Raw genomic sequence first — 13,805 nt, forward strand, 5'->3', positions numbered from 1 at the left:
AAGTTCATGCTCTTTCACTGATGAAGAACGTGACACCACGTGAGCCACCCGACCCCTCCGGTTCTCCATTTCCTGACCTGCCATGAGGTGTGAGAAGTTCAACATCACAGGGTGGCTCTGAGGATTATATAAAAGTACACGTGGAACCCGGCCGGGTAGCTCCGTTGGTGAGGTCGTTGTCCCGATATGCCAAGGCTGTGGTGGGTTCGATCCTTGGTCCTAGGCCGGGGCACATACAAGAATCAACCAATGGCCCTGGCAGGTGTGGCTCAGTTAGCCTTTAAAAGATGGCATTTAAAAGACAGCATCATACAAACTCCATATATTTTCCAGGATCAACTGTACAAATAATGGTTTCTTTCCTTTTGCCTGTAAAAAAGAACGTATATGCTTAGGTTTCTGAGTATTTAGTGGAGTGTTGTCCTGTGCACCAAAAGGTTGCTGGTTCGATTCCCTGTCAGGGCACATGCCCAGGCTGTGGGTGTGCAGGAGGCAACCGATTGATGTTCCACTCTCATACCCATGTTTCTCTTCCTCTCTCCCTCTCCCTTTCTCTCTCTCCAAAAAAACTCAATAAAAATACATTTTTTAAAAAGTATCAACCAATCTCTCTCTTCCCCCTCTTCCTCTCTCTGTAAAGTCAATCAATAATTTTTTTAAAAGTACATATAAAAAACAACCAGCAAAAGTCCTGGTACACTGTGAGAGTCTGGTTCCTTTCCCCTTGAACAGAAAGGTGTTAGTGACATATCACTCAGAGGCTGGGTATATATCCTGTTACAAACACCACATCTGCAACATGTCAGCGTCACCCTCTACTCGGGTCACTTCCCATCACCTGTCTCCACTCCAGAACCTCCCCTTTCCATCCTGCCTGCCACTAGTCCTGCTATGGGCAAAATCACTTACTAACGTTTAGAAATTTCCTAAAACTCAGAGCTGACTGTAGTCAAAATAGTGATCTATCTCCTCAGCCCGAAAGAACAATTTTGAAGCCTCTCAACTTGACGCTCTCGGTCAGGAGTCAGGAAAAAAAATTGTAAGGGGACAGAGAGGAAATATTTTAGGCTTTGCAAGCAGCATGGTCTCTGTTGCGACTATGCAATTCTGTGTGAGTGCAAACACAGCCACAGACAGTCTGAAAATAAGTTAATGTGGCTGTTTTTCAACAAAATTTTATTTACAAAAGCCGACAGTCCCCTGGCTGTGGTTTCCTGACCTCTTTTTTAAGTTCTTTTTTCTTTCTTTTTAAATTTTCACCTGAGGATATTGCTTTTCAGAGACCAGTGGAAGGGAGACAGACAGAGAGAGAGAAACATCGATGTGAGGGAGACACATCGATTGGTTGCTTCCCACACGTGCCCCAACCAGGGCCGGGGATCGAGCCTGCAGCTGAGGTACGTGCCGTTGGCCGGAATCAAACCCGGGACCCTTCAGTCCATGGGCCAATGCTCTAACCACCGAGCCAAACCGGCTAGGACAGTTATTCTTTTTTAAAAAATCCTCACCCAAGGATATGTTTTTATTTTATTTTATTATTTTTTAAAATATGTTTTTATTGATTTCAGAGAGAGGAAGGGAGAGGGAGAGAGAGAGAGAGAGAGAAACATCAATGATGAGAGAGTCACTGATCAGCTGCCTTCTGCACGCCCCCCACTGGGGATCGAGGCCGAAACCCGGGCATGTGCCCTGATTGGGAATCAAACTGCCATCTCCTGGATCCTAGGTAGATGCTCAATCCCTGAGCCAAACTGGCTGGGCAACAATCATTTAAGCACTTAAAGTCATTCCACCAGGATTGAAGCACCCCCTTCACCACTTAGCCTCCTGCTCCTTCCACTGGCTCATCTGTTAAATGGAGGGAAGAGCATTCCTTAGCTCGGGTGCTTGTTCTGAGAAGTCCTGGAGCGCAGTGAGCCAGCAGTAACGGTCAGCGATGGGCAGCTGGACAAAGTGCACTCAGCCAGATGCTGCTGAGGTGATCACTTGACTTCCTAAGTGACCTCTCCGTTTCAGTCAGTAAATAAATTGTGACAGGCTTTCCACTTGCACCCTGACCAAGTGGGTGCCGCTGTGGTTACAGGAAGGCTGCTGACCTGAAGGTTAGCAAGTAAGTATCAGGCCTATTTTAAGTTAGTTGTATTTATGGCCAGAGATTTGTTTCACTTCCCCTCCCACATTTCTCGTTCTCATGAGTCACGGAGTCCCAGATCTATCCCCTCCTCTCCATCCCCAGATCTGGTCCCAGCCTCTCTCCCAAGGACCATTGAAACAGACTCCCCCCCCCTGCAGCCTTGGGGCTCCATTTCACCCCATCCAGCCCATCACCAGCACCAGCAGCAGAGAGAACTTTCTAACACTCACTCCAACTCTGCCCCTCCCCGAGCTAAACCTCCTTTCACACCTGCCACTTTGGAGGCATCAACCCGGCAGCAGCTGTTCAAGAAATTTACACAACCTCACCTACATCTACCTTACCCCATTCTCTCAGCCACCAGCCCTCACACACTTCAGCCACATCCTTGCCAACACCTGAAGACCCCCTGCCCCTTCTTTTACATTTTAATTATTTATTTTTCGAGAGAAACATCGATTTGTTGCTCCACTCATTGATGCATTCATTGGTTGCTCCTTGTATGTGCCCTGACTGGGGACTGAACCCGCACCCTTCGCGTATCAGGATGACGCTCTATTCCATCTCCCGGTCGTCCTGTTCCCTTTCCCCATCTTTGCAGCGCACTCTTGTCCATTGAGATCTGGCTCGAATATCACCTCCTCAGACGGGCTGCACCTGTTGCCTTTACCACCACCTCCACCCCGCCCTCTCCCCTGGGTTGGATCAGGGCCCTGACTTACCAGCCTCAGTGCTATGGATATTGGGCATTTGTAGCTGAGTGACTTTGTTGTTGCTGTGTGGGCTTTCCTGTGCACTGTAGGATATTAAGGAGCAACCCTGGCCTCCACCCACAAGGTGCCAGGAACTTTCTCCACCCTGTTTTGACAACTAAAAGTATCTCCAGACATCGCCAGATGTCCGTGGGTAGCAAAAGGCCGCAATTAAGAACCACTGGGTTAGAACCTGCCCCTCTGCCTTCACAGAGATGCTTCAGCAGAGCGACAGACTTTCTCCAGTTCTTCTTTGCATGGTCACCACAGAAACCTTCACTCCCGATTAGTTTAAAAACAAAAGTGCATTTCAGCTCCTTTGCATTTCATTCACGAAGGGAGCATTGGGGGAATCCCTACATCTTCTCCCCATTTCTTTGTTCTTCAAATTTTTACTGCATGTCTGTTATATGCCGGAAGCAGCCTCAGGGAAACTCAAGTGCATGGTTTGGGGCTTGGGGTTTGGGGAAGGCACAGAAATAAATATGTAAACTATTAAAACAATGTGATGTCTGGCCGGTGTTTCCTAGTGGTTGAAATTCCCGGTCAGGGCCCAAGCCGGGGTTTTGGGGCTTGGTCCCCAGTAAGGGGCGTGCAGGAGGCGGCCGATCAATGACTCTCATCATTGATGTTTGTCTCTCTCCCCCTCTCCCTTCCTCTCTCTGAGATCAATAAAGATACATTTAAAATATACATAACAAAGAATATCCAAGATACATAGCAGGCACGCGGCCGCGAGCGCGGGCACTCACCCGCCTCATTGATTGGCGGCAGGGTCCTAGAGCATGCAGCTGCTGATTGGCTAGGGAAGACGCCTGAGCAGGCACTGATTGGCTGCGGGTAAGAGAACGTGCAGCCGCGGATTGGCTGTGGAGTAGCCGCACGTGCAGCCGCTGATTGGCTGCCGGGTGGACGCGCCCCGCGCAAGGCATGCCGGGAGCACCCCCGAGAGGCTTCCGGGCGTCGTTTCGCGGGCTTCCGCCCGCCTCAGCCCGGCGGTAACCGACCTCGCGAGGCCGGCCCGGGCTGTTGGCTCTCCTGGCCGTTGAGGAGCGTGGGCCGTGCGTTGGGCCTGACCACGCCGGGCTCCCGGGAAGGGAGGATTTGTCTGACCGTCGGCGGGTCCCTCAGTCAGCGTGACCTCGGGCAGCCAGGGCCGCTCTGGGGCCTAGAGGTGCCCCCTGGAGCCTCCTGGTTGGACAGAGACCAGGCCGGGGTCAGTCAGGCGGACGGTGAGGCTCCCTGAGAGCCCGTCCGCTGCCCAGCCAGCCAGGAGCCTGTCTCTACACTTGTCAGCCCGCCCCCAAGTTGGTGGCCCGGGTCCCCCTGCAGGGCAGCCAGGTGGCCTGTGGGTGACCGATCAGGGCACTGCGGTCAGCACGTCACCCCCTTGTAAGCCAGGTAATCGGATAACCCGCTCCCTCCATACCCTGCCCCGCTCGCCGGTTAGACTCCCTTTAAGTAGGATCCTTCATAAGCTAAGGCACCGGGCCGCCGGTCATCCCGCGGGTGGTCCGGCCGCCAGTGGTTTCCCTGGAAGACAGCCTCCCAGGCAGCCGAGCGGCCCAGCCCCACGGCCAGCCCTCCCCCGGCAAGACCGGAGAGCCCTTGGCACCGCCCGCGCCCTGCCGTCCGACTGTGTGCTGAGCGCGGAGAATACCCTGGCGGCCCCGGGACGAGAGACGCAGGTGAGGCTGAGGCCGGTGGTGACGGGCCAGGGGAAGGGCCCATCGAAAGCCTGGCAGGGAAGGGCCAGAAGGAGCCAGAATCTGCGCTAGGCCGACGATTCCATAGCAGGACACCCCCCCTACCCCCCCCATGGCACAGATGAGATGAGGAAGCCACGGAGGAGGAACTACCGGGCTAGGGTTAGTCGGTGTGTTCCTGGCACAGCCGGGCCGGGACCCAGCGCGGGCTCATTCCCACATGCGATATGCGGTTTTATTACTATTACATTTTATTTTTTCCATCACCATTTATCCCCTCTATGCCTTCTTCCGCCTCCCCGCAGTCACCACACTGTCGTCCATGCCGATGAGTTCTCTTTTTTTTTCTTTTTTGCTCAATCCCTTCCCCCCCACACCACCCCTCCCCCACCAGAGCTATCTGCCTGCTCTCTACCTATGAGGAGTCTGATCTCTATTTTGCTTGCTGTGGAACGTAATGAACTATCAAGCAACGTACAGTTTTAAAATCGGGGAAGGGGAAAGAAAAAGATTGGCGGTGCAAAAAGGGAGCGAGTGTGGCGTGTGATGAAGAGAGGTGCTTGTTTCCTGGCAGCGTGGGCAGCATCTTCTTCACCTGAGAAGGAGGCAGGAAATCTGTTTTGACATGTGGACGTTAAGAGTCAGGGCGGAGTCCACTCAGAGGGACCCTGTGAAACACACAGATTCAGAACAGGAAAGCAGGGGCCTGGTTCTTGAACTAGAAATATACTGGGGAAGGATTAAAGATAGTCAAGAGTGGTCCCAAATCTAATGCAGACAGGAGCCAGGCAGGAAATTTAATAATAGTAACTGGCATTTATGGAGTATATGCTGTGTGAGGCTCTGTTCTATTAACTCTTTTAATTCTACCAACAACCATTTGAGAGGTATGTTGTTATAATCCATATTTTAAATATGAGGAAACTGGGGCCTAGGGAGAGGTGAAACATCTTGCTTACCATCACAAAGCTAACCAGGCTCCACACCCAGGAGGTTGAAATTTTCCTTTAAAAAAAAAAGAGAGAAGCTGAAAGTTTGAATTACTTTGTGAAATATCTGATTTTTAAATATTATCCCACAAAAGAAGTTGATTTTAAAATTGAAGCGTTTAGTAGGCCTAACAAGACCTATATATCCTAAGAAACCTGAAACACTAATTCGAAAGAATCTATGCACCCCTATGTTCATTGCAGCGTTATTTACAATAGCCAAGATCTGGCAACAGCCCAAGTGTCCATCAGTAGATGAGTGGATAGAAAAGGAATGCGCCCCTTGAGAGAGACTCATTAGAGGGCGCAAACTGCTCTTTGAAGAGGAAGGGCTCTCTTTAGAGTGGCAGGAGCTGAGATCAGAGAGGAAAAGGGAAAGAAAGGGCCACATTGTACAGAACTTTGGCTTTTACTCTGAGTGAGATGAGAGCCACCAGAGTTTTGAGCAGAGAAGGGGCAGGATATTCTTAGGGTTGACAGAATCCCTGTGGCTGCTATGTGAGAAACAGACTGTAGGGGGACTCGGGTAAAGCAGCAAAGCCAGTGAAAAGGTTCCTGCAGCAAGCGGGCCAGAGTGATGGCAGCGGAGGTGATTCTAAGTGGGGAGATGTTGAATATATTTTAAGAGCAGAGCCAACAGGATTTTCTGACAGATTGGTTGGCTGTGGGACACAAGAGAGAAAAGACTAGCCAAAAAAAGGACTCCAAAGTTTTGGCTCTTGATTTCTTCCTGGACATGATTTTATTTGTTTTAGATACATATTTCTAAAATTTTAGGTGATTGATTTTTTTTCTGAGATGAGGATGTTTAAACTTTTATATTAATTTCTACTTTTCCTATATTGCATATTGGCCAGAGAATGTGGGTAGCTTATAAAATTTCTACTCTCTTGAAAGCTGGTATGGAGAAAGAAACACTTGAGTTTTAAATCCATCTCCACCTATACTTGCTCAGTGACTCTGGGAAAATCATTTATTTCTCTGAGCTTCAGCTTCCTCCTCTATAAAAAGGAAATTATAAGACAATTCTACAGGGTTTGAGGAAACAGACAAAGACCTCCCCAATGAGAACAAACAGGCTATTCATTTAGAGCTTGCTGTTGCAAGAGGGTCAGCCCCAATCACTTGCATTGGGCAAAGACTCAAAGGCAGGCAGGGCAGTGGGGAATCCTTACAGTGAAAAGAGAGAGAGAGGAGTTTCAGATAGTGTCTGACTGGAGATTGTGATCATGGGGAAGCTGGAGATTAGCTAATTACAAGTGGGGGCACCTTATGTGATTGGATGGGGGAGCATATTTGACTTTGGTTGATTCTGAGCTGGAAATGGGTAAAAATTAGGGAACCTGGTACTCATTGACCAACCTGTGGCTCTTCTGGGCCAATTGCTCTCTGGTTTGGCTTGTTGGACTAGTTGCTGCAAAGTGAGGATCAGAGTCAGCTATGTCATATAGTTGAGACTTGAAGGTCATAATGGTCTGGCCCTGCCTCTCCGTCCCTCACAGCCCATGCACCATCTCAAGAGTGTCCTGTCATTCATTCCAGACCACCACACTAGTCTCTTCTCTGGCCACCTGGTCTGCAATTGCTTCCCTACAGGTCTCCTCTCACATGGGTCCCAGTGGAATATTCGGAACACGCAAACCTGATCCTGTCCCTCCGTGGTACACAACCCTCCCATGGATCCCCATTAGCTTTGAGAGAGAACCCAAAGGACTTGGTACTAGAGTCCCTCCAAAGGGGCTGGGATTGGGAGAGCGAAGAAAGAAGACCTGGATTGGGGTTTCACGGGATCAGTGGGTGCTGTGCTGCCCCTAGACACCCTTAATCCCATCCCACATAATTCCTGCTTTCAGGGTGGACCGGCCTTCAGGATGACCAAAGAGACAGAAGCCCCTGGCTTGCTAGAGTACTTTCTGCTCCCCTTACCCCCACATCTTCTTTCAGTTACTCATCCTCTCATCACTGCTGGACCACACGGCTGCAGTAAAGGCCCCAGGCCACTTCTGTCCCTGAGAGCCACTGCTGCTGCTGCTGCTGTCACCACTGAAAATGAGTGAGTGGTGGAGAAGCAACGCCTGGGTGTCTGAGGAAGCCAAGGGCACCGGGGGCATGAAGAAAGAGAACATAAGGGTGCAGGGTACCAAATAACCAATCCAGATCAGACATCTGTGGGCCAGGTTCTGGCCAGGCTGGGGGTGTCCAGGGCAAATAGCTGATTGGGACAGGGAGTGGAGTGGGAGGTAAAGGTGGTCTGCAGATACGAGAGCACAAGGAGATGTTTCACTGGGAGCTCCACGGGTAGTCAGTGTTTCAGCATCTTGTTGGTGGCACTCCACGAGCACACTTTCCCAGAAGGATTAAACAATCTTGAGAACAGCAGTGGAGGACAGGCTCTGTATCACCTGTCACCACCCCCTGCAGATTCCTCATCAGCTCAAATGGCCCAGGTGAAAAGATCAAGATCCAGGGTTACTATTTAGGGGGAAATGATGCCTTTCCTCTGGTAATCCCAACTGACTCCAATAAAAACACAAAAACACTAAGCACCGACTCCTCACTAACCCGTGGTGTTCACCAGATGGACGATATGTCCTACCTATTCTGTGTAGAGTGAGGCGGCTTCAGATCTTGTTACCCAGAAAATGTCATAGCAGCCTGCTTCAGGCAAATGCTCAAGCAATGGCCACTCGGGATTGGGAAGAAACTAGAGAAAGGTGTTCTGTTTATTGGATCCGTAATGCTTGACCACACACTGAGCTAGGAACTCTGTAAACCTTAGGGCATTCGTCCCTACGGCAATGATAGTATGATGCAGGTTCAGTGAACATCCCTATTTTCCAGAGTAGGAAAGAGCAAAGAGAGGGGAAGTGATTTGCCGTACAGTGTCCAGACAATAAGTGATGAAGGGAGAAATTAATCTCAGTTGGAGCTGGGAGGGGGCAGAGCCCAAGGGGAGAGTGGAGATGGGATGAAGAGGGGAAGCAGAAGCTGAGACTGGGAAGTCTAGCCTGGGCTGGTAGATAAGGGATTATATGCAATGTAGATCCCCAGAAAATTCCAGTCTAGAAGGTGAAACATTCAGGTTCAGGCCAGATGAACAGAGAGAGGAGAGGTCTGTGAGGCTCAACTCCTCTGGGCTTCCAGAAAGTCCTTCCAAAGCTGGTGAATCACGAACAAGGAGAAGGCTGGGTCCTGGAGAAAGTGGAGAAGGGAAGTCAGGATTCTTTGGAACCCTCCCTTTCCACAGAACCTGCCAGGCTGGTCTCTTCCTCCTGCTCTTTGAAGAAAATCCTTCAGTGCTCCTGCTCCTTCCATGGGGTTCCCACACCCAAGGTGAGCTGGTGGATAGGAAATAATGCGGTGAAGGAGTCTGGCACCGATGACGACCCCAAGATTAATTCCACCATCCTTGCCCCCTGGGCCAACACCACCATCAGCGTGCCAAAGATGCCACCAATGCACTCAACTGTTCACTGTGAGGCACGGAACGGCGAGGGAAAACCTTCTATGAGCATCACATTGATGTCAAGTGAGGATGAGGAAGAGTGGGATGGGGATGGGCACTGGGGCCAGGGGAGGAAGCAGAGCTTGGGCTTCAATGTCAAGTTCGCGGGAGAGAAGCCTTTCTCATATGTTCTCTGCTTCCAGTAAAGAGTCCTTTGGTCACCCAGAGTTTCGTCAGTGCACTCTTCCAGGGCTTTGTCTATGGAGCCATTGCAACTACACTGCTCTTCCTCTGCCTCTTCCCATTCATGTGAGTACTGGAGTTAAAATCCACTTGTCAGCCCCTCTCAGAGCCTGATGCTCAACAGGCCTGGCTGCGGTGCTGGCACAGAGCGGGCAAAAAGACAGGCCTCCTGCCCTCAAAGAGCTCAGGGCCTGGCAAGGGAAAGAGGCACCAAACATGGTCACCACAGTCCAGGGCCACCAGGAATATTCTGTGCCATGAACAGGCCCAAGGGACAGAGGCTTTCAGCATATTTCCTAGAGGAGAAGGCAGAGGAAGGAGCAGCAGCCCTGGGAAAACAGCAGAGTCCCCAGAGTTCTGTCTGTAGTGGACCTGGCAGGGGAGGGGTGGCAAGCACTTATTTTTTTTGCTGGGAAGTAGTCTATGCAAACCCCAGGGATATGCCTGAAGAATTTGCAGTGTCATCATGCAGTGTCAGTTGCATTGAGAGTAACAGATAATGGCCAAAAGTGAAAATGAAAAAAGCCCTCTGTGTTGGTTCAGAAAGACTCTCGAAACTTGGCTAAGCCTATCTGCTAGAAGCCTAGAGCAAGAAGGGTGGAGTTACCAGAGGTCAGGCAGGCGTTCAGTGGGGGAGGGGGGGCGTTTGATGTCCTGGGCTTAATCCTAAATTGGGAGCCATGGAAGCATGGTAAACTGGGAAGGAAAGCATAAGCTTGGGGTAGAGCACAGAGCAGAGAGGGAGAGCCAGGAGGCCTGGAGCATAAGCCAGGCTGAGCCGGGGCAAATGATGAGGGATAGTTAGAGAGACATGGGACTTGGGAGTAACTGGTAAGAAAGAAGAGGAACCGTGGCAGGGACAACTGGAGAGCCATTTTTAAAGTATAGTCAGCTGGACTTAAAGAGCAACAAAGGTCCTTTACAGTTTGCAAAGCCCTTTCATAGCTGACCTCATCTGAGCCCCACGGCCTGATAGGCAAGGTGTCCCCAGTGTATAGAATATGAAACCAATTCCCAGAGAATGTAGTGGCTCGCCCTAGATAACAAACAAGATGGTAGTGTCACTGAGGCTCTAAACTGGCACTTCTGACTGAGACCACAGTCCACCTGGGGGTACCCAGCAGAGGGGTGGGGTAGAGAGCCAGAACTGATCCGAGGGTCATTTCCTTAGAGTGAATTATATCAGAAAGAAGCTGTCAAAGAAAATTGCAGTGAACAAGGCAGAAATGAACCCTTCACAACCCAGCATGGCTCTGAAGATGGAGGAATCAGGAAAATCCATAATCACACCATCTCCTGAGATCCAGTGTGGTGGGTACCCAATGTGTCTAGAATCTAGTTTGTCATAACAGTGGTAACAAAAGACCCATGAGGAGAGGCACGTGCGTGTTTAAAGGGATTATCCTTGGTCCTATAGAATGCCCAGACGTGCAGGAACATCACCTTATGGACAATGAGCCTAGGCTCAGGGAGGGAAAGGAGGGTGAAATGAAGAGAAACAGCATGCAGGGGAATAGGAATCAGCAATGTACACACACACGCACACACTCTCTGAGTCCCCATTGATGAGGGTTGGGAGAACCTCTAAGAGCAGTTGTAGCACTGGAGTGGGGATCAAAAGGTTAGGTCTCTGAGTGTGGCAGTCTGCATCAGCACAGCCTGTAGATGCCACAGGCCTAACTCAGCCCAAGTGCCAGAGGACCAGGCTGAGCCTGGGTTACTTCATTTACCCTGTGCCCCATGTCTTCAGTGAGGTTTAGAGGGAACAGTGTTTAAGCCTCACTGTTATTTACCATTGATGATTATCTAGGACCAGAAGTGCCCTGCTGCGTTCCTTGTACCCTGCACTGGGAGCTGGTGTCCCTTTTTGGATAAACCATGCATCTGTTACATTCCAAATGGGTCATACCCAGGCCTTCCCTCAGAGAGCAACCAGGCTGGTGAGAAAGGCACGCTCACAGTAACAGGGCTGAGCTGGGGTTCTGGTTGCCCAGAGGAAAGAGAGAAAACTTCCCAAGGGAGTCTGGGGAACAGTTGGGTGGCTTCTGGTGCTGGGAATGCACAAGGAGGACCAGCAGGAGAAGACATGGCTGCAGGCTCCAACCAGGGGATTGCAAGAAAAGGTGAAGTCAATGCCTGCTTCTTATTGCCCCTGGTGCCCAAAGGGAGGGACAGAATTCGGCCATTTAAAATTTGGATACCTCACCTCTGAACCTGTTCCAACATCCTTCTTTCTTTGCTCTTCAGGATCCACTACCTTAAACTTCCAGGAAAAGGCAAAATAAGTTGGAGCTGACAAACCCTGGGAAAACTACAGTCATACCTAGAATGCCCATTATCCCACAGAATTGTTAAGGCCGGGGAAACCCAAGAGCCTATAACAAACCTGGAGCCCCTGAGTTTCCTCAGCTCACAAAGGTCTCTCAAGGCCCCCCACCCCCACCCTTCACATTGTTTCTTCTTTGAATAGGGTTGCTCTTTGACCTGATTGTAGAACCTTTGAAAGCAAACTATGAACTGTTGTTTGGGTACGCTCTGTCCTGGAATGGCGTCGAAGGACAGAAAAATAAACGTGAGACTGAAATAGGTCCACCAAGAAATAGCTTTTGAGCCCCTACCATGTGCCCAGGAGCTGGAATATACATACCAGAGCTCTGGACTTTGGAACCATCGTATATGGGTTGAATCCCAACTTCAAAGCTTAGTGGTTATATGTCTCAGATAAGACCATTTGCTCCTACCCTTGAACTTTAAACTTTGAACTTCAGTATCCTCACCTGAAGTGTACCTGGATGGAGAGTGAGTGAACAGTGGTGTCCAGAGACACAGGTGGAGCAAAGACACAAAGATGGGCCTGAGTGCAAGCTAAGGCACTGGAGGTTTATCTGGTAGGGCCTTATTCTGACTCCCTTAGAATGTAAGTTCCATGAGAACAGGGATCTTGTCTTTTTTCCTACCTGTATCACCAGCACCTAGAACAGTTTAAAATACAATAAACTCAAAATAGTTTGTCAAATAATTGAGTGAATGAATGAGTGAATTGCAAGCTGCTGGGAGGTCTGAAGCAAAGAAGCGGGGTTACCAGATAAGGCTGGAGGCAAAGAACCTGGTTAGGAGGTTATTGCAATATTTCTTGGCCAGGCTGAAAGGTAGGTATGCAAGAGATGAGCAGGAGATTCTGGCATCAGAATGGGCCACAGTTGTGTATTGTTCCCTTCAGAATGGATGGCAACCTTTCTTCTCACGCCTGAGGCCGGTAATTTTCAGCTGTTGGAAAAAGGGTCATGTCTTCCCTGGGGTAGCACCAGTGAGATGGTAATCTTGTACTCAAGGTGGATATTTAAGCCCCCACCTGTATGGGCACCTCTGTCCCATGCAGTTCATACATTCCTCCACAGATGAAGCAAACAAGTCAGACACTGGCATTGCCTCCGTGGAGCTCATAGTCTACACAGATACACAGACAATGAAAGAAAAACAAGTGCCAAGGAGGACGACAGAATACTAGAAGCACCTGCGAGGGACCAGAGGAGGAACCTAGTTTGGATTAGAAAGTCAGGAAGTGACATTTCTGCTGAGACAAAGAACTATTAGGAGCTAGTAGAGGGAACAAATTCTAGGCTCTGAGCCGGGAGAGGTTTGATGGGTTCAAGAACCTCGGGGTGTGGGTTCTATGCCACTGGAGCTCAGACTGAAGGTTGAGTTGCCAAGGAGACAATCTTTCCGGGCCTGGAGGTGAGAAGTTGAAGTTTTAACCTCACTCCTGGAGGCTTCTTTCCTGGACAGCAGGCTCCTATTCATGAGGACTTTGTGAGAATATTGTGTAACAGGTTTAAAGTTGAAGGTGGGATCCTTTCTAACAGGTCTGGTGTTTGCATCTATCAAAAATTATCAGGGAGAAGTGGAAAGGGATGGGGAGAGGAGGGGTCGTAGGTTTGAGGAAGGGGTGGTGAGAAAAAGGGTGGGAACTGGGTTGGGAATAGGTCAGGTCTCGGTTGTCATGAAAACGGAGAGCTGGGTCTTCCTTAGGTGTCTTGTTCTCTTCGGGACAGGGGTCTTGGTTGCAGCACAGGAAACAAGGGGCTACCAAGGTGCCTTCTGGTCGGTCCTGAGGGTCGTGCACTTGACATTCCGTTTCTTGTGCAGTGGTGTCCAGTGCACCCACCACCTGCTTCCCCACAAGTACAGGGCTGAGGAAGAGTGTCCCCTAGCGACTAATTGGCCTGGAGCCTTGAGCTCTGGGAGGAATCTAGAAAGACGATTCTCCCGAGGGCTGGGGAGGGGGTGCCCCGCGTTTCCCGCAGCGGCCGCTGTTCCAGACCCGCTCAGGCACTGGAGACCCATCCAGCGGCGCCTGCGCGCATCCTCAGGCGCTGATAGGCTCCAGAGGGACGCGCGCATGCGCGGAGGGGTGCGCGGCCTGCCTCTCGGGAGCCGTCGGCACGTGACCTCCGGCGCTCCGCCGGCGGGCGTTGGCGACGCGACGCGCGGGGGCTCCGGGCGGCTAACGGGCTGCTGCTGAGGCAGCTGGTCCGC

The 13,805-nt window shown here is 50.5% G+C and overlaps 1 protein-coding gene across 1 annotated transcript; it reads left to right on the forward strand.

Moving 5' to 3' along the window:
* Window positions 1-7,630: 7,630 nt before the first annotated feature.
* SIGLECL1 (SIGLEC family like 1) lies at window positions 7,631-11,879 on the forward strand. The gene is made up of 5 exons (XM_087827456.1): window positions 7,631-7,718; window positions 8,829-9,110; window positions 9,230-9,335; window positions 10,441-10,580; window positions 11,740-11,879. The coding sequence occupies exons 1-5, from the start codon at window positions 7,631-7,633 to the stop codon at window positions 11,877-11,879; spliced, it is 756 nt and encodes a 251-aa protein (XP_087683582.1).
* Window positions 11,880-13,805: the final 1,926 nt, after the last annotated feature.

The sequence above is a fragment of the Miniopterus natalensis genome, chromosome 18 (genome assembly GCF_054644295.1).
Source record: "Miniopterus natalensis isolate mMinNat1 chromosome 18, mMinNat1.hap1, whole genome shotgun sequence".
Lineage (NCBI taxonomy): Eukaryota > Metazoa > Chordata > Mammalia > Chiroptera > Miniopteridae > Miniopterus > Miniopterus natalensis.